The following is a 19,436-nucleotide window of genomic DNA, read 5'->3' on the forward strand; positions in this document are numbered from 1 at the left end:
CCCCAAAGAGTCGTTGGGGAGCCCCCAACGGTCACAAATGTGACCGTTGGGGGCTCCCAACGACTCCTTTGGGAGCCCCCTTGGTGGTCCCTCTCTTGTGTTATAAATAGGGGTCTCCCCCTTTGTATTCTTAACTCCTTGGAGGAGCTTATGCTCCATTGTATGGGGTTTATACCCCCTTCCTTCTTCTTCAATAATATTCAACTTATGACTTTATGTCATATTTTTGCCCCTTGTGTGGGTTTATGTGTTAGCACATTATGTGCTTGTGTTGTTCTCTTTAATGGGTTTATTCGCACTTCATGTGCATGTGTATGGGTTCTTTATTGAACCTAATGTATTCAAAGCCACTTTCTAACAGGGGGCTCCCAACGTCTCTATTGGGAGGCCCCCAATATGGTACGAAAATGAAAAATAAAAAAACAAAAAAAGGAAAAATATTACAATGCATATTCCAATTGGAATATGCGTAAAATGACAAATTATAAGAATACCCTTAAGGGTATTTTAGGAAGAGAAAATATATATATTTATATATATATATATATATAAATAGAGATACGTATACATATATATATGTATACGTATCTTTATATACATATATAAATATATATATGTACATTTAAGGATTATATTTCAACATACATATATGTGTACGAGTACACATATTTTAACATAATCTTTGTCCTTTATTGGTCTTGTTGTTGAGATCTTCATGGTTCTCAAAGAGAAATAGTTTGACTTGTGACATGTGGAGAAGCTAAGTCACTTTGTTGAATTAGCCGGCTAATAGATGAACTATTTTTGTGTTTCTCCTTAATTGAACTAATGAATGTTCTTGGATAGTGCTAACTGCTGCATCAACTCACTGATTTTTTTAATTTTCTTCCACTTTGATATATCTGTTTTTGGGTTTGTAGTAATGGTTTATTAGAAATGAATCTTGAAATATTTCAGTTTAAAGTGTATGAGTGTGAGTGTGTGTCTGTGTGCATCCACACACACATGCACACACTAATGAAGATGCCGACTCTATGACTGAATATGTAAACCATTGACCTTGCTCTTAATTTATAATTCTGTTTTTGTTCATATGTTCTATATTAGTCTCTGATATCTTCAACCCTGTGCAGCTAATCGATGTTGGGTTCTTTGTCTGTCTTGATTCTTTTCTTTCATTGTTGATGCTTATGCCAGCCCAGATCCTCTTGATCTTCTGGAGATTCTTCAACATGAGGTAAGAATCACATTCTTCTACTTGTACCTCAGAAAACTGATATATGTTGATGGTATTATTATGTTGATTACTTAATGTTATTCAAAGTTCCTTACGGATACCATTCATTTTTGTCTGGTTGCCTTGTTTTAGGAGTCTAGCACTTTCTATCTCTTTTTTCTTCACCTCTTCTCATTAGATTTCTTGTGCATTACATACACAAAGAAGCGATCTGCCATATCCAGTAGTATCTCCAAAAGGAAAGTTGGAGTAGGCCTTAGTGTTTAGACTTTAGAGCTAGTATGGTCGGAAAATTGGAAAATTGGCAAAGTGTGGTTCTTATCCCCCTGAAATAAGATTGTAGACATAAGTGGCAATGCATTGAGGGCAAGAAAGCAGCTGAAAAGACAAGGGAGTCAAAATTTGCTTTTTAACTTTTATTTCCTTTTGATTGACATATAAGATAAAGCAATAGGGAGACAAACCCTTCTGCAGATCAACAAGATAGCATTATGTTGCTAGAACCAGAGGTATGATTAAAATAGTTCCTGATGTCTGATCTTGTCATAAGGCGGGGTTAGTAATTGACCAGCTCCTGACTAGATAATGGATGATATGAATATTTTTTATGACATGCCTTTATGTAGATGGCTATGTTGATCAATGGAAGAAAAGAAAGCTGAGATAGATTGGTGAAAGGGTGTGAAAAGAAATTGAAAAGGTAATCAATCCTCATCATGAGGAGAATTTCTGGTATGTGGTTGATAAATATGAATAAACAAGAGTTAAACTTTAGAACAGGGATTTTTAATAAAGATTATAGGATGAGGAAATGCTAGTTTACTCTGCAGTAGGTTGGATACACAAGCAGATACAAAGATTATCTACATGCTTATGCCCGAGAGAGATTGACTGTGTGGTATGTTACCAGCTATGTCACATGGGTGCGGGTGCGGGTGCAGGGATGCGGCAAATATATATATATATATATAATGTGCAAAAGTTGGACATAAATGACCCTGGGTGCGTTGACCGCACCGGGTGCCGCACCCGCACGCGCACCTGCGTCGCATCGCGTCGACGCGGGTGCGGCACCCAGTTGGCCGAGTCCCTGTGACATAGGTTACCAGTGTGCAAGTGAACTGGATTAGGTGAGAGATCCAGGTATAAGGATAATTAATAGTTTAATACACAAGGATATTGATGGGATACTCATGGTTGTATCAACTTGGATGGACAATAAAGGGTCCCTTTAGTTGTGTATATTGTTCAACAAGATCTTGATTGTAAAAAATAAACAAACAGATAGAAAAATGCCTTGTTTATTGTTCAACAAGATCTTGATTGTAAAAAAGAAACAAACATAGAAAAATACCTTGCTTCTTTTGCGCTAACTATTGATATATCGCACTTACAAAACCAGATTTTGAAGTTTTGATGAAATGGAGTACTGCCTGCATAAAAGTTCAATTGCAAAAAATTGATTTGGGTTAGTTATAGGATGGTCCTTAGTGGTAACTGCTTTCTTGTAAAGGCGGCTTTGAAAGTATACAGTAAAATTATCTTATATTTTTGTCAACCTAAAAGAGTGGTCTGTGAAAGTGTCTATGAACAGCCAGCTTTTGTGACAATATGAATGAAAGACATCTCAAACATCAACAAGATAATCTGGGAGATGCATATTTAGGTGGGAAGTAACAATTGGTTGTGACCATGGTCACAGACAGCCGATAACCATGATTACAGATATAGGCGATATTTTGAAAATATCGTGATAATATAGCTGTAAATTCATAAAATGATATTAAAGGCAAAATATTGCGATATCTTGAAAATTATGAAAAATTTATATATATCTCGATATTGTCATGATACTGTCCCGATAATATCACGATATTATCAGCTAGTCTTATCTTTTTACTTCTTTTATATATCTTAAATATGCTTTTATTCCTGCTTTTTATATTTTTTACTTATTTCTTTTTTTATGTGTTTTTTATTATCTAAACATGTTATTTTCTTACTTATTTCTGCTATTTTTATATTTTTAAATTTTTTTTAGCATTGAGTTTTCTCGAGATTTATCAACTAAACCTATATTATCATGAGAAATTGCCTTGAAGAGATAGCCGATACTAATATTTGTTATGTGGTTGTGATAAATGGTGTTTTCTAGTTTAAAATTGAGTTCATGTTTGTTTGTGCTCAATGTGGTAACAGCAATATAAGAGGTAATTGTGTGTGCTTTATCGTAAATATTATGATGGAACTTTGTTGTAAGACTAGCAGAAGTAAATGAGAATTTGGAACTATGGAGAAAAATATTAGAACTAAGGGGTCTAGATTTATGCCAATGAAACTAAAATATTGAGCACCAGTTTGGTGGATATAAAATGCATAGAAGGCTATGGTTAAAATTCAAACAATGAATAATGCTTCAACTTAACAGATTCTGGAATGTTGTCTCTACTGCAAGGCAGTGTTTTTTAGGGGCATTAGTAAGAGAGTTGGTGCATGCGGATTAAATGGAGGCAATCTAGCAGTTTGTTGGGTGCAAATGGCTGCGCCTTTTATTTGTGGTACATCTTGCTATGACACTAGTAGGATTTGCATTGCCACTTAAAGTGAGCTTTTTGCTAATGCAGTGATATGAATATAGAGTAGCTCATATTACTCTTTTAGAACATATAGTAACATGATAGGACAAATGTGGAATCTGTATGTTAAAGGAAATCTTGGACTGGCAAAAATAAATGCAAAAAATGATAAATAAAGAAATTCCCTTCATTAAGATTCAAATATATCTTGTTAAGACAGAGAATGACACTTACAAATACTCAAGTTTATCAATGTTAGACAAACTAATGGAATGGGAGGACAATTAAAGACTTGCAGGGAGGTAGTGAGAGATGATACGAGGAATGTGAAGTTACTCAAATTGTAGCCTTGGGGACTAAATGGGACTCCTAAGCCTATGTTTGGGGTTGTGATGGTAAATGGTAGCATATTTGCATTGCTCTTCTAAAATTTTCGAAGTGTAATCTGTCCAAATACTAATGGGTTCATGCTTTTGTGTGGTTTCTTCTTGAATACACTATGTACCTTGTCTCTCACACTATATGACATGTTACATGTGGAATATTTTCACTTTGGGCGCTTTCTAAGAAGAGTTTCGATGATCTGTTTTTTTTTTCTTTTGTATTTTGATTCATTTGCATAACATTGCACCCAATATGACAGATATGAGCAATATTTGGAAAATATAAAAAAACAAGAAATAAAGATAAATATCATGATATTTTCAAAATATTGTGATAATTTCATTAAAAAGATAAATATTGTGATTTTATCATGATATTTATGTTTTTATCGGTTAATTTCTGTGAAAAAATGGGTAATTGTATTTTTTTATATCTTCTTACAAATATATTTTTCTATTATTAATTTAAATATTTTACCAATATCTTGTTGATAAAACTCAAGAAATATGAAAATTTTCAATTTCTCACAAGAATTTGGCTGCCATTATTTTGTCATTTTAATCCCTATGATTGAAGCTAATATTAGGAGTGTGCACATGAGCCGGGCTCAAGCCGAGCTTAGGCTCAAAAAACTCGGCTCGTTCAAAAAACTATGTGTTCAAGCTCGGCTCGAGCTCAAGGCGAGCTTGAACACCAAATGTACAAAATCATCTAGGCTTGAGCCCAGTTGATTTGTTTCAAAAAAGCATTTTTCAAACAAGTGCAAATGGCAGGATTTGAAACCCAGATGTCACACACAAGTACACAATGGCCTAACCACTTGGGAAAAACCATTTTTTGTGACTTTTGGAAACAAAAATTATACATATCCTAATATTTGTCATTATACAACTACAAACTGAGCTTAATCGAGCTTAATCGTGTTTTAATGGTTGATCAAACCCGGCTCCTTTATGTTTAACGAGCCTGAGCTCTTGTTCAAGCTCGGCTCGTTTACTTACCCGGACGAGTCCTATTCGAGTTTAATCAAGCCAATCTCGAGCTCGTTGTGCACCCCTAGCTAATATAATACTTGGTCTACAGATGTTGCAATCCAAAGTTCCAAACTCTTAAGTATTTTTTTTTATTTTTAGGATTAGTCTTTGATAAAAGAACAAAAAAGGTCAAATCTACTTACTTGACTGCAAAATGGTTCCAATATTTGTGACAGGCAGTTCCAGAGGCCAAGTGCAGCAGAATTATCAGATTTTGGTTGTTTTGTGGAGTTACCCAGGCAACAGGTGTTCTTGTAATAAGGGTTATTCACTCTTATATTTAAGTTTCTCCTGATGGCTGTCAATGATGCTTGCATTCATTAGGCTTCAGTGAACTAAGAAAGTCTCCTTTTCCCTCTTTCTTCTACCTGAACCAGATATCAGCTTTAGATATCATATAATTCGGGGCCAAGGTACTCTTAAGCTGTATGTGGTGTATAATGTTCTAGATGTGAGAATTTGGTCTTACTCTTATCTCTTTATGCAAAATTGCATGCTTATAGTGAAGTCAACTTCCTTTGATGTTGTTAAATTGATATATTTCCATTGCAGATATTTGACAAACTCTGTCAATCATTTGGTGGGGATGTTGCGTAAGTGTTGTTTAGTTCTGCTGAAAGGGTTGCAAGTTGTTCACCAGAAAATATGACTTTTGAGCTTATGAGATTCGTTTTGGACCAAACAATATCAGTGGTTGCGTTCAATATCCTTGTTAATTAGCTTTGGCACAATTTATCTTGCCTCTAGCCTCGAATATTCACCGCTCATGTTGCCAAATTCCCTAACAAGTCATAATTGTGCATTTGTTTATCTTATTAGCTCAGGCAATAACTTTATGTACCTGCATTGTTTCACACAATAATGCACTACTGGCACTGCTAGTCTCAAATAACTTTGCAGATATTAAAAGCAATGTTTTCAAACGTCTTAGCAAGGAAAATTTCCACTAACTGGTGTACTGTAGTAAGCAATTCTTCCTCATTTAGTTGTTTTTACATGACAAATATGATTATTCTTTAGCCATGACTATTTCCTTACCTGGAAACAAAAAAGTTCCAAGTCTTAGCGACTTCAAACGTGGCTTTCAAAAGAAATACTAGCATGCTACTTTTCACTGTTAACTCTTAGAAAAGCAGACACAAGGTATCAAAATTTGTTGTCTTGTCATGAGGAAAATTTATGGGGCATGACACGGTGCAGTGACTGTGTGGGTTGTTGGATTCACAGACCATGTCAGATAATGATGCTCAGGGATGTTTCTTTCTTTTTTCCATTTTTTTAGTTTTTATCTTTAACTTTTTCCTCGTTCAAAGACTCTGTTTGCTGTTTCCAGTTAACCACATTTCACTTATTTTCTTGAACAGACTCGGTTGAGAGGTTTCATATTACTGCATATCTTTTGTTTGTACTAGCTCAGAATATTTTAGAAGCTGAGGGTGCTTGGTTTGAGGGTTTTCTTGCTGTAAGTTCTAAAATAACTTAGCTTTTTTCTTTGTTAACCTAGTTCGCATGTTCTCATTCCATTGTAATGGATGTCTTCTTCTATCTGAATGCAGAATGACTTCCTGGTATACATGTGTGAGGTGCTTATTGATATCATCAAGCACTCCTTCCTGGCAAAATTCAATGAAATTAAGCCTGGAGCTTATTCTGAGTTTCTGGAAGATCTTTGCAAACAGGTAAAAGATATATTTCTGGTCCATGCTTTTTCTTGTTTTCACCTGATCTGGGCAGACCTCTTGTGCCGATCCTTCTGTGAGCCTCCAAAAATTTCCTTGACTGCCACGTCACTTGAACCATTCACTCTCTAATAATGTAGCTAAGTTTGTGGTACTTTGTTTTCTGGGACTTGCTTCACTAAGGTTTGTTTCTAACTTAACCTTTTGGAATTCATTCCTGGTTGGTGCTTCCAGATCCTTGACCTTGAAATGTGAATAAAGCAGTATTTTTCACATTAAATATAGATTTTATGGTTGGATATGCTGAATTAACTTATGTTGCTTTCTTTTACTTTTTAGCAATACTTATCTTTGTGATTGTGTAGTAGTTTTCTTTTTCCATTTTCTTGATGGTTGTTGAAACTGTGATCAAGTGAAAATGCATGCAACCATTTCCATACATGTACAGTGAGTCGTTTCATTATCTGTTTTTGATGCTACAGACTCTGAATATAGAGCCAGAGAAAGGCAGAAAAAGCTTAACTTTTATCCCACTTGCACCTGCATGTGTGGTATGCATTTTTCTGTGTCTAAAATATTTCTAAAGCCTATTAGTATGTAGGTATTACATGTAATAATTGCTTATTCTGTTGGGTTTTAGGTCATCTGCGTCTTAACTCCAATATATGCAGCTCGTTTGCCATATTATCCACTTTGGTGGAGGCTTTTCTGGATCTTCTTACTATCATCGTTTACATATGTAATGCTCGTTATTGTCAAGATAATGTTTGGGATGGGCCTCCGTCATCAAGCTGAATGGTACACAAATAGGTGCTACAGGAAGAAACACCATCTCCATTTTGATTAGGATGATCATTTCCTTTCTGGGTCTTGCTTGGTAGCTATGTGCATCTTTGTTTATATCCGCAGTATCCATCAGTTTTGGCAGGCAATTGCTTATTTCAGTCAATCATCTACAATTTTTTGGTCTTGTTGAAAGGGCTACTGAAGTTACTTCTTACCTGCAGCTGATCATATGTGATTCCCTGTTCCGTTGTCATGCTCTTTTCCATAAGCATACATGGATGTGTCTCCTCAAACTGACCCATCTCTTGGTGATTAGTACCATCTCTATCTTAAGCTAGTCAAGCCCCCGTGTATCTGAAAGCAAACTAACTTATATCAGGAACACACTTGATTCTTATTCTGAATGTACTCCATAGCATTTTTTTGTTTTCATTTGTGAATTACATTGTAAATGCAACCTTCCAGGAACTAACAGTTTTGGACCTTTGGGTGTAACGTCTTAAATTGATGATCTGCAGATTGCAATACTAAGTTGTAGTTCCAGGCTGCAAGTGATCGGAGAGTATCTTGATATTTGCTGATATATATATTTGTTGGTGGTGTGCTTTTTAATAATGCACTTTTGGTGAGGCTTCCTTGTGACATTTAGGGTGTGTTTGAATCACGGTACACACCCGAGTGGGGACTGGCCGGTCCCTGCCCAGGTGCCATCCCATGTTTTACATACGGGGACCAACTGGTCCGGCGGTGACCTGTTGGTTCCTGCCCCTTTGTTTTTAACATGAGCGGGAGGGAACCGGTGAGTAGTGCCTGCTGGACCAATTGGTTCCCGTGTATCAAACATGGGTCGGCATCCGGGCAGGGACCAGTCGGTCCCTGCTCGGGTGTGTCCCGTGATTCAAACACACCCTTAATCCTTCAATTTGATACTCAATCAAGCCAATTTTATGTTTCTGGTGGTTGTGTTTAAGACCTCTCTCTCTCTCTCTCATTTGGACAATTGAACAAATTCAGAATCCCTAAGGACAAGCTTGAAGCCACCAACATCATCAAATGGTTAGTATCTAAAGTGGGTCCATAGATACGCACAAATGCCCTCATCCAGCTTGGACGAGCCCCATCATTTAGACCATCCGCACTTGAGTCTTAGGGTGATTGTGATTCTATTTGGATGTGGGTACTACGGTACTACCTTGCAATGTTGTTAAAATCGGTTCATCAAGTGAATCAACTTTTTGAAAAAAACAATAAAACCATTTGATTCAAACCAAATTGGCTATTTTTTTAATCAGACCCATTTCAATGTTTTTTTTTTATTTTTTACAAAAATATTTTTGAAAACAGAATCAGCCCAATTTGTACCATTTAGGCCATATTCAGATCAATTTTGATATCATTGTTACATTGCTTCAAAGGGGGGAAGAGAAAAGGACTAATTCCACATAATCGAACATGACAAATTGGCTAAAGGCTCAGACTCAATCAAGGAGAGTCCTCACAAGATTCAGACAGGGTCAGCTCTTTACCCTAATTGGTTTTGATCTCATATGAGGATCAGAACTTATTAGTTCTGGTTTGTGTGACGAACCAAGCCAAGTTTGAGCTCATAATGAGCCCGAGTTAAACTGGCCATGTTCGAGCTGGTTTGTTTATTGAAAATACATGGTTTTAAAGCTGAAGGAAATAGAATTAAAAAAAATGCATTGTTTGCAGAGCTAGATGTAATAAGATTTTACCATTAATCTTATTTTTTGCAAACCAAATAGTTCGTTTAACATTATATATATATGATGTATAATATATCTAAAATATATTTTTTTACCACTTAACGAGCCTGCACGAGTCGAGCCAATCAGAGTAATTATTGTTCATGTTCAACTTGCTGAGCCCATTTTACAAGTTTGAATGAGCTCCTTATGAGCCAAGCCATGAGAGGCTCAGCTTGTTTCCCAGCCCTAGTTGAGAACGGATCAGGGGTTCAACATGAAAAACAGGTTCCACTCTTTAGAGTGGAAAACCTGACCGTCCACATAATCAGAGTAGGTGTTTGTGAGCTCAAATAGAACATAGATGGAGACAAATATAAGATATTTTAGAATGAGAAAATTTTGGTTTTTTATGATTAATAACTTGAAGAAACTGCACCGGGCTAGAAGACCTGATCACGCTGTCTCAGCCTGCCATACCTACGATCGCCCTACCTGTGGCATAAAACTATGAGTCTAGGACCCCGCCCCCAAGGCCTATTCTGGACATTGGCTTGAGAAGTGGAGAGACACTCATGGGATTCCAACCTTGACCACCTGTCTAGTGGCCAAGGCTCCACTCCACCAGGTCAATCCCACATGGGAGGGAAAATATTGGTTACACTCTAGAGTACCCTAAACCTTCATATTTGCAGCATTTAGCATTAAATTCCAAACCTTGAGAGTACCATCTATCGTGATCCGGACCCAGAAGTCACATGTCTTTGCATGTGCTGCTGTGCAAATCCTCGTTAGCAAAAGGTTTATCTTTCTTCTTATTTGATGTTTTGAGAACTAGGAAGACAACTGTGCTTGTTGCGGCTACCAAGTTTTTTTTAAAGATGGTGATGAACCCAGCTGGCTCTAATGCAGCCCTCAATTGCACCCCTTGGTAAGTGTGTCAATGGGCGGAGTTTCACCTAGACCGGACCCGTACCAAAGCCTATAGGGCCAGGGTTTGGTGACAAATAAGGACTGATTAAAATCTGAGTCTAACTCAAGAGATCCGATTAATACATGGAGCTGGGTATGGTTTGTGAAATTTCATACCAGACCCGATTCCAATTGATTAAGATCAGTGATTTTTCAATGTAAAAGAGATTAAAAATATATATTATTTTATAGGGTATGAACTAGGTCTGCTTTATGGAATCCTTATAGAACCCAGGTATAGTTTTCTTTATGGTGAACCTGATAGACGTGGGTTTGAACTGGGTACCCGCACCTCAAAGTGGAATTGGGGTTCCTATGTACCTGAGTCCAAACCAGATCTGACCTGTCGACACCCTACGCCCGTGCTCTCACCTTATGCCCCACGGCAAAGGATGCATACCCCTGCTATCAAACTCACAACATCCTTTTAACTTGACACTTTAATTAAGCCCATCCACCTAGCCAGGAGTGGAGACCCCTTGGGGCACAAAAATACTCACTTTCTAAGAGTGTGTAGGTCATTTTAGCAGGTGAACTTAAACGGAGGCCGGAAAATATGGCGTGTTAATAGGTGCAAAAACTGGGTTTTGAAAGGGTTTTACTTAACTAGTGCTGCTCCTACCTTCTCTTGTTTCTTTGTCACTATACTAATCTACACTTCGGCAAAAAAAAAAAAACTTATAGTTTACCTGGTTTTACATTATTAAATTCATCGCCATTTTTTTTTTATAACCAATTTTCCTGCCAAAGCAGGTAATCTCCGGGTGAGGTCATCGACACCCAAGCCCACCAATGAAAGGATATATTCTTTTATGAATAAAAATTAAAGATGGTAACAATGCCTTGAGGCATAATTCAATGACTCGCCAAGGGACATCAAAACCCTTCAAAGTAATGAACAATGTGCTAGATATTTGGGTTTGGGTTTAACTCATTGTGTAATCCGGTTTGACATTAATAGGCTGGATTTGTGGGCTGTTAGTGGAGCAGGAGTTGTAAGAACGTGCCTTTTTTTTTTTTTTTTGCTAATTAGTGGAGCTCCACGAAAAGAAGGATGGTCAACTGTCTTTCCTTCCGTAGATGTCACTTCATGTATACTCAGGAGAGTCCCCATTTGGTGTCGTTCAGACATCGACGGATCGACTCTTGAAGAAGAACGCAACAACGACAAGAAACAACGAAGAAAAAATTCCACCATGAAAATCCATATGTACTAATGATCGATACCCATAACCCTTCCCTCCACTCTCGACCTCAGATCAGAAAACCGCAGAAGAGCCGAAGAAGAGAGAGAGAATATATATAGAGAGAGAGGGCTGAGCAATGGATGCCAACCCACGTTGCTTCTCCAACAACGTCTGCTTCCTGCTTCTCTGCGTGCTCGCCACCAACATCATCACCCTCTCCCTCTTCTCCTCCGACAGCCCCTTCCGCCGGAACGTCTTGCTCTCCCTCACCGCGTCCCTCTCGAGGGCGGAGGAGGAGATCTCCGGGCTGCGCTCAGACCTCCGGTCTGCCAACTCTGCCTCGGAGAAGCTCCTGGACGAGCTGGTCCGTCTCTCCTCCCGCCTCTCCGACGACACCGCCGCCGCCACCACCGCGTTGCCCCTTCCCCTCTCCGGCGAGAGTCCCAACCTTCCCAAGGAGTACCTCGAGTTCGTCTCGGCCCACAAGCTCCCCCTGGGCCACAACCACAACATCGGCTCCGACCGCATCCTCCCGCCGGCCGGCCGCGCCTGCGACCAGTTCGCCGGCGACGATCTCGCCCGCTACATGGACTACGCCGTCGGCGGGCCCTGCCCCGACGACGAGGTCCTCGCCCAGAAGCTCCTCCTCAAGGGCTGCGAGCCCCTTCCCCGCCGCCGCTGCCGCTCCCCGGGCCGCCTTTCGGATCGGTTCGTTGAACCGGTTCCATTCCCAGACTCGCTCTGGTCGATCCCCGACGACTCGACCGTCGTCTGGACGGCCTACGCCTGCAAGAACTACACGTGCCTCGTCAACCGAGGTCGCCAGAAGGCGTTCGACGACTGCAAGGACTGCTTCGACCTCGCCGGCCGGGAGAAGCACCGGTGGGTCGGCCCTCCGGCCGGCGACACCGGCGGGCTCGACTACTCGATCGACGAGGTGCTGGCCTACAAAAGGGGAACGATACGCATCGGGTTAGACATCGGGGGAGGAACCGGGACGTTCGCGGTTCGGATGCTAGAGCGGAACGTCACCATCGTGACGACTTCTATGAACTTCAACGCGCCCTTCAATGTCTTCATGGCCTCGCGCGGAGTGGTGCCGCTCTACGTTTCCATATCGCAGAGGCTGCCCTTCTTCGACGGAACGCTCGATTTGGTGCACTCGATGCACGTACTCAGCAACTGGATCCCCCCTAAGTTGCTGCACTTCATCTTCTTTGATATCTACAGGGTGCTCAGGCCCGGTGGGGTCTTTTGGCTCGACCATTTCTTCTGCATAGAGGATCAGTTGAATGACCTCTACGTGCCCATGATAGAGGGGATTGGGTTCAAGAAGGTCAGGTGGACCATCGGTAGGAAGCTGGACAGGGGGGCCGAGTTGCGGGAGATGTACATATCTGCTTTGTTGGAGAAACCTATGACTGCAAATGCTCGTTGATTCAGTGATGTGTGTGTGTGTGTGTGTGTGTGTGTGTGTGTGGAGGGTGGGGGTGGGGATATTGAATCATTGAATGTTTAGAGCTGAAAAGTGAACTGGGGGACTCTTGGTTTGGTGGTGGATCGATGGTTTTTGGCCTTTTAGGTGAGGGAAGGGTGATTTCATGGGATTTTTTTTTTATGGTATTGCATTATTTTTGTTTCTTTTGAAGACAAAGATGTTGCATTAGTTGTGTTTTTTTCCTTTTGGTAGGGAGTGGATTTTGTTGTGTTGTGTGCTGTTGGGACTGGGCAGCTTTGAGAGAAAGCCATCCAACTGTAAAACATGTGGAAGAAATGTTGGGGGATTGTGATGGTTGCATGATAAATGGTCAGTGTGTGCTCTTGGATGCGTCTGTGATTCCACTCTTAATCTTCAATGATACTGATGTGCCTATTTTGCTTATGCTGCGTTTCTATAGGAAATCTGATTTCAGTATTTATCTTAGTTTCCAGATTTCAAATTTTCAGGCTGATCGAACGAGAGAAGACATCACTCTTCTACAATGGAAATGGAGTACCAAGTTACCAACCTTATAGATTCAGGGTTTGGTGACAAAGAAGGTCTGATTAGAATCTAGGTTCCTAAGGATCTGATTAGTATATAGATCCAGGTATAGTTTATGAAATTTCATACCAAACCCAGACCCTACAAAAGCTTCTGTTAAGGTCTGTGTTTTCTCAATGTAAAACTGATAAAAAGTATAAAAATGATTGCACTGTTCTTGTAAAAATGGCGTGCTAAATGGCGGACAATTTGCCAAAATCTCCTGCATATCCAAAATATCTTATTCTCAATTTTTTTAAGACATTTTTGTCTTTCTACAAATTTAGTACAATGGTCCCAAATCAATTTTGTAAATGTCAACCACATTGTGTGAAACTCCTTACATCCGCCAATATAGTATGACCCAAAATGCATTAACCTCCTTTAACTAAACACTTTTCACATATGTTTTGGAGATTTCAAATTTATGTTTACATATTTTGAGGATATTCACATAAATTATTTGTGAAAGTCATAGTGTATTTGTGGGCATACATTTGTGGTATTTAATTCAAGTAGGTTCGCACATTATCAAGATATTCACCCAAATTATTTGCAAAGGTTATAGTGTATTTGCAAACATACTAGTTAAAGGAGGTTATATTTTGAGGATATCCACACAAATTATTTGCAAAGGTAGTAGTGTATTTGCTAATGTACGTCTAAAGTATTTACTTAAAAAAGGTTCACACATTTTTGGGGCATTCACACAAATTGGTTGTGAAGTCGTACTGTATTTACGAACATACTAGTTAAAGGATGTTCCCACCTTTGAGAACATTAGCAAACATGATTTATAAAGGTCACATTGTATTTGCAAGCATATTTCATAAAATTTAGTTAAAGAAGGTTCACACATTTTGGGTGACATTTACAAAAATGATTTGTAAAGTTCGTATTATAATTGTGAGCATACTTCATGAAATTTAGTTAAAGGAGGTTGACAGTCATATAAATGATTTGCCAAGGTTGTATTATATTTGTGGACATACGGCGAAAGTATATAATTAAAGAAGTTCGCACATTGTGGGTGACATTTGCGAAATTGATTTGTGATGATCGTAACATATTTGTGAAAGAAAAAAATATTCTAAAAAGTCAAGAATCAGAGATTTTAGATATGCGAGAGATTTTGACAAATTATTAAGAATTTCAGGAAGCATGCCATTTTACAAGAACAATACAATTATTTTTCGTAAAAAAGTATTACTTTACACGTTCATATAATCCTTATAACCTGGTGTGGTCCATCAGACTCAGGTCTGAACCCTCTACCAGCACTTCAAAGCCACATTCAAGTTCAACCCATATAGGTCCAATCAAGATCTAACCTGTTGACACCATTAATCAATAAAAAGGAAAATATAATTACTAATAACTTAGAGTAATAATATGTTTAAAAAAAGTCTAACAAAACCGTTAATATTCTAACTAAAACCAACCACGCCTAAGCCCTAACAAAGATCATATATTATGCTAATTGAAGGGGAAAAAACCCTAAAATGAATTTAAATACCAAAAATCCGACTTGATAATTATTGGGTCGAGCTAAACTCAAATTCATTCACATGACCACCTAAATTGCTCAAATGACTGCCCTTACAAGCCAAATCGAGCTTAACACTTATTTCATATTTGGCTTGTCTAGCCTATTTATGACTTTGAATAAGCTCTTTATAAACCAAAACGTGAGCACCTTTGGCAAATAAGTGGAACCAACGGAGCAAAGGGTGTTTGGAACCTAGCCAAGCTTGAGCTAAATGAGATGTGAATGAGCAAGCTCATTTACAAAAATATATTTTTTAAAAGTTAAAAATAATAAAATTAATAAAATTTAGACCCTAAACTTACTTAGCCAAACTCAAACTAGCTCATTTACAAAATAAAACTTATAAGCAATAGGATTGGAATTCTAAACTTACTGCTTGCTTGCCAAATACTTCAATCATCTTCATTCTATAATATAAAATGTGTAAAATATATTTAATATTAATAAATGAGTCTATATGAGCCAAGCGAGCATTCATCGTTCATGCTAGAGCTCATTGAGCCCATTTCACGAGTTTGAACGAGCACTTTACGAACCGAGCATAAGCATAGCAACGACCAACTCATTTTTTTCCAGTTGTACTTCTTAGAACTTCGAGCCACATGTTTCTTGCTTCTATGATTTAGCCGCTATATTTTACCTAATTTGGCCTTTGACGTTATGTTCTCGTATGCTTCCCACAAGATAGTGAGCAAATACAAGAGGTGTAGGAGGTAGCTAGTTTAATGACCATTTAAAGATTTTTTTTAGCAAAATCTTTCCACTTTTTTAAATAAAATTTTGTAAGTAAATGAAAATGATATTTCTGAAAAAACAATCTTTATAAACAATAATTGATAATATCTCAAAGTTATATATTTAATTAATCTATTGTGATATTTTTCTTTCAACATTAATAGACCTCTAAAACATTTACATGAAAAATAAAATGATATTTGGTGGTTGTACTTTAGTTGGCACACATAGAAGTCCTAGCATAAGTTTGGGGACATTTGAAGTTGTGATTTTTTTTCTTTGAAACTTACGGTCTTTGATAATCTTTATCATTTTAAACCTTTTAGTCAAGGTTTTTGTACTTTTCTCCAAATTGTGATTCTAAGCTATTCTAAAGGGAACCCTTTTTTTTTCACAGTCAGCCATTCTGGCTTGCACACTTATTGCTGCCGAAGAGAGCAGAAAGGAGTTGGGAAATCTTTTATCATTCCCTCTCCATTGGAAAATATTACGAGGAAATATTTGGTTTGCTTTTTCCTAATAGGTGCCACTTTGTTGTAAAGATGAGGAAACAAGTGATCAGTTGTTTGGCAAAATCTAATCACACAACACCAATGAGGGATCAGGGAAGTAACCTTCCTCTTCTAGACGAACGCTTAGCTCGACCAAGGCTTTAGTGATTTCCTCCCACTGTGGGTGCGAGTGATCATGCACCACAAACTCATGGACTACACTGTTCACCTCAATGCAACTACATCCAGGATTCTTCTCAATTCCCATTTCTCTCATAACATTTCTCATTCTTGCAGCCTCATCCCATCTCTTTCCAACTGCATATATGTTTGACACCAGCACATAGCACCCTCCCTCGATCGGTGCCAACTCCGTTAGATGTTTCTCCACACTTGTACCAATGCTCATGTTGCCATGGATCTTGCATGCACTGAGCAATGCCCCCCACACCACAATGTTAGGCTGCATTGGCATCCCTTCTATCACCTCCTTAGCCTCATCTATCAGACCTGCTCTACCAAGGACATCAACCATACACCCATAGTGTTCAATTGTTGGATCAATGAGGAAATCCTCGATGAAACTGTCTCCGTGCTTCATCTGTGCATCCTATGTGACAACAGGCACAAATCACACCCACAAATGTGATCTGGTTGGGGCTAATGTATGACTGCTCCATGCGGCCAAAGAAATCCAATGCTTCATGGCCCAGGCCATGCATTGCCAACCCGCATATCAAAGCATTCCAAGAGTAGAGGTTTCTATATTCCATTGTTTCGAAAACTTGAAGAGCCATGTCTATGAAAAACCACACTTTGCATACATGTCGATGAGCGACGTGCCGAGAATCACATCATGCCTCATTTTCTTCCTCTGGACATAAGCGTGAAGCCACTTGCCAGTGTCCAGTGCACCAATTTGAGCGCATGCTGAGAGAGCACTAGCCATTGTCACAGCATCTGGACGCGCACCAGCAAGTTGCATCTTGCGAAAGAGATCCAACGCCTCAGACGCCTGCTGGCTCTGGACATAGCTAGAGATCATCGCGCTCCATGAAAGTAAGTCCCTCCTGGGCATCACTTCAAAAAGAGACCTAGCAAGGTCCACATGCTCCCATCTAGAATACCCACTAAGCATCGTGTTCCAAGAGACCACATTTCTCTCCGGCATTTCATCAAACAGTTTTTGTGCACCCTCAATGTCCCCACAAACAAAACAACCGTACAACATGGCGTTCCAGGTAGCCAGATTTCTCTGAGGCATTTCCTCAAACAGTTGGTACGCAGAACTCAAATCACCACATTTCGCATAGAGATGTACAAGGGCATTGTGCAAATAATCGTCGCATTCGAGGCCGTTTCTGAAGATCTTCCCGTGAATAATTCTCCCCCCATGGTGGTCGCCCATGGAAGAGTACGTTTTCAGCATGAAGAGGAAGGTGAAATTGTTCGGCTGAACGCCAAGAGGCCTCATCCTGGAATAGAACTCGATGGCTTTCTCGTGGTATTTGGCCTCGACGAAGCCCCGGATCATGGTCGTCCATGTGTAGGCATTAGGGGACTCGACGCCGTAGAAAATCCGGAGAGCGTATTCCAAGTTCCAGGCGACCACGACGGACTCCAAGAGCTTTGTGGCGATGAATACGTCTCGATCGGCTTCCCGGCGGACGATGTGGGCGTGGATTTGCTTGAGTTCGCCGATGGATTTGTACGCATAAAGCCAGAAAAGAATCTCTTGGTCGGAAAACTGGGATTTCCGTACGTTGGTAGTCAGGTTCCGCCAAAGACATAGCCGGAAAACGGGAGGCATCAATGGCAGCCATTGCAGAAACTCAGAGATGCTCGCCTTCAAGTGGTGCAGCCGTGTCGGGTTGCTCACAGGTGTACGTGGATCGGTTTGGTCCGGGTTTCTCCAGACCCGGATTTGAATCAGGTCTGAATAATTCAAACCCAATCGGTTCGGGTTTCAGTTCAGGTTTGGGTATATATTACAAATATCACTATATCAGTGATATTTTAGAAAGAGGGCATTTTTATGCAGGGACTCTGTGCGTCGCTGACAGCCACCCATCTCAACATTTCTCGAGATGGAGACCGCGCCCATCTTGATACAGCGCCGCTGCATATAATGTTTGTGAACAAAGACTTCATTTAATATGCAGTCTCGCTGCATGGTGAGCACACAGCCACCCCCTTCTTGGCATTTCTCGATATGGTTGTGGTGCACATCTCGAAAATTATTGAGATGGATGGTCATCAGCAACTGAGCTGCATGCTAAGCGCCACTGTAAAAAATGTTCTTAAAAAGAAAATATTGTGATTTGATCATAATATCTTTTTTGTTAAGATATCACAATATCTACGAAAACTGCTATACACTAAAATTGATTTTCACAATATTGCCTATTTTGAAAATATCAAGCTTTTGTGACTATGTTAACTCGACAAAAGCATCTATTATATTTTTACACTTTTAATATTGTCATAATATTATATATTATAATGTTTTTCACATTGATTATATGTTAATAATACTATCCCAAAACAACAAATTTTAATATATCGCAAGATTTTCTTAAGAACGAGATTTTTTAATTTTATATGAGAACAATGTGTGTCTTTTTTAGACAGAGAAAACTGGGGTTAGGCAGACCCCCTACCAGGTTTAACTTGGTAGGGATTCTAACTTGCGACGTCCCAACACAAGGTGATGGGTACTAACTGCTCCTGCCATACAAGTGGAGCCCCACATTGGTATTGACAACTGTTTGGAGGTCTAGAACTGTTTGGTGTAGAACTGGTTCGAAACTTGGAGTATAGATCAATTTTGGATATACCATAGTTTCGTCCAGATTGTATGAAAACCGCCGGTAGCTGGTAGCTGGGATGGGAGTTTTATGCATTTTGTAGATACATACTCAAACTACCTTGACGGCGAGTGTTTGGAAATGAGAGTTGCGAAAGAAAGTGAGACAGTCTCTCTTTTATATTTGCACTAAAGACTAGATTTGGCAATTATCACTTTTTCAAATGAATAAATTCTTATCCCAGAGTGGATTTGTACTAAGAGTTGTTTT

At 39.2% G+C, this 19,436-nt stretch overlaps 3 protein-coding genes and 1 pseudogene across 3 annotated transcripts; 2 read left to right on the plus strand and 2 right to left on the minus strand.

Annotated features, from left to right (window-relative positions):
- The first annotated feature begins 6,461 nt into the window (after positions 1-6,461).
- On the plus strand, positions 6,462-8,128 carry LOC149841331 (protein POLLEN DEFECTIVE IN GUIDANCE 1-like). Its single transcript, XM_090005245.1, has 5 exons — positions 6,462-6,486; positions 6,596-6,693; positions 6,788-6,910; positions 7,393-7,461; positions 7,551-8,128. Exons 1-5 carry the CDS (start codon positions 6,462-6,464, stop codon positions 7,755-7,757), a joined length of 522 nt encoding a protein of 173 aa, XP_089861371.1. The 3' UTR covers positions 7,758-8,128.
- Positions 8,129-11,697: 3,569 nt separating this feature from the next.
- On the plus strand, positions 11,698-12,999 carry LOC149841332 (putative methyltransferase At1g29790). Its single transcript, XM_090005246.1, has one exon. The coding sequence runs from the start codon at positions 11,698-11,700 to the stop codon at positions 12,997-12,999; it is 1,302 nt and encodes a 433-aa protein (XP_089861372.1).
- A 3,445-nt stretch (positions 13,000-16,444) lies between these two features.
- On the minus strand, positions 16,445-16,960 carry LOC149841333 (pentatricopeptide repeat-containing protein At5g66520 pseudogene; annotated as a pseudogene).
- A 198-nt stretch (positions 16,961-17,158) lies between these two features.
- Positions 17,159-18,169, minus strand: LOC149841334 (pentatricopeptide repeat-containing protein At5g15300-like). Its single transcript, XM_090005247.1, has one exon. It carries the CDS (start codon positions 18,167-18,169, stop codon positions 17,159-17,161), a length of 1,011 nt encoding a protein of 336 aa, XP_089861373.1.
- Positions 18,170-19,436: the final 1,267 nt, after the last annotated feature.

Source organism: Nuphar pumila, chromosome 4, assembly GCF_984573655.1.
Source record: "Nuphar pumila chromosome 4, dmNupPumi1.hap1.1, whole genome shotgun sequence".
Lineage (NCBI taxonomy): Eukaryota > Viridiplantae > Streptophyta > Magnoliopsida > Nymphaeales > Nymphaeaceae > Nuphar > Nuphar pumila.

Coding starts and splice junctions, on each gene's coding strand:
- LOC149841334 (XM_090005247.1), bottom strand. CDS start 18,169: ATGCCTCCCGTTTTCCGGCTATGTCTTTGGCGGAACCTGACTACCAAC.
- LOC149841331 (XM_090005245.1), top strand. CDS start 6,462: ATGTCAGATAATGATGCTCAGGGAT. Junction 6,694..6,787: donor GGTTTGAGGGTTTTCTTGCT/GTAAGTTCTAAA, acceptor ATCTGAATGCAG/AATGACTTCCTGGTATACAT. Junction 7,462..7,550: donor CACTTGCACCTGCATGTGTG/GTATGCATTTTT, acceptor GTTGGGTTTTAG/GTCATCTGCGTCTTAACTCC.
- LOC149841332 (XM_090005246.1), top strand. CDS start 11,698: ATGGATGCCAACCCACGTTGCTTCTCCAACAACGTCTGCTTCCTGCTT.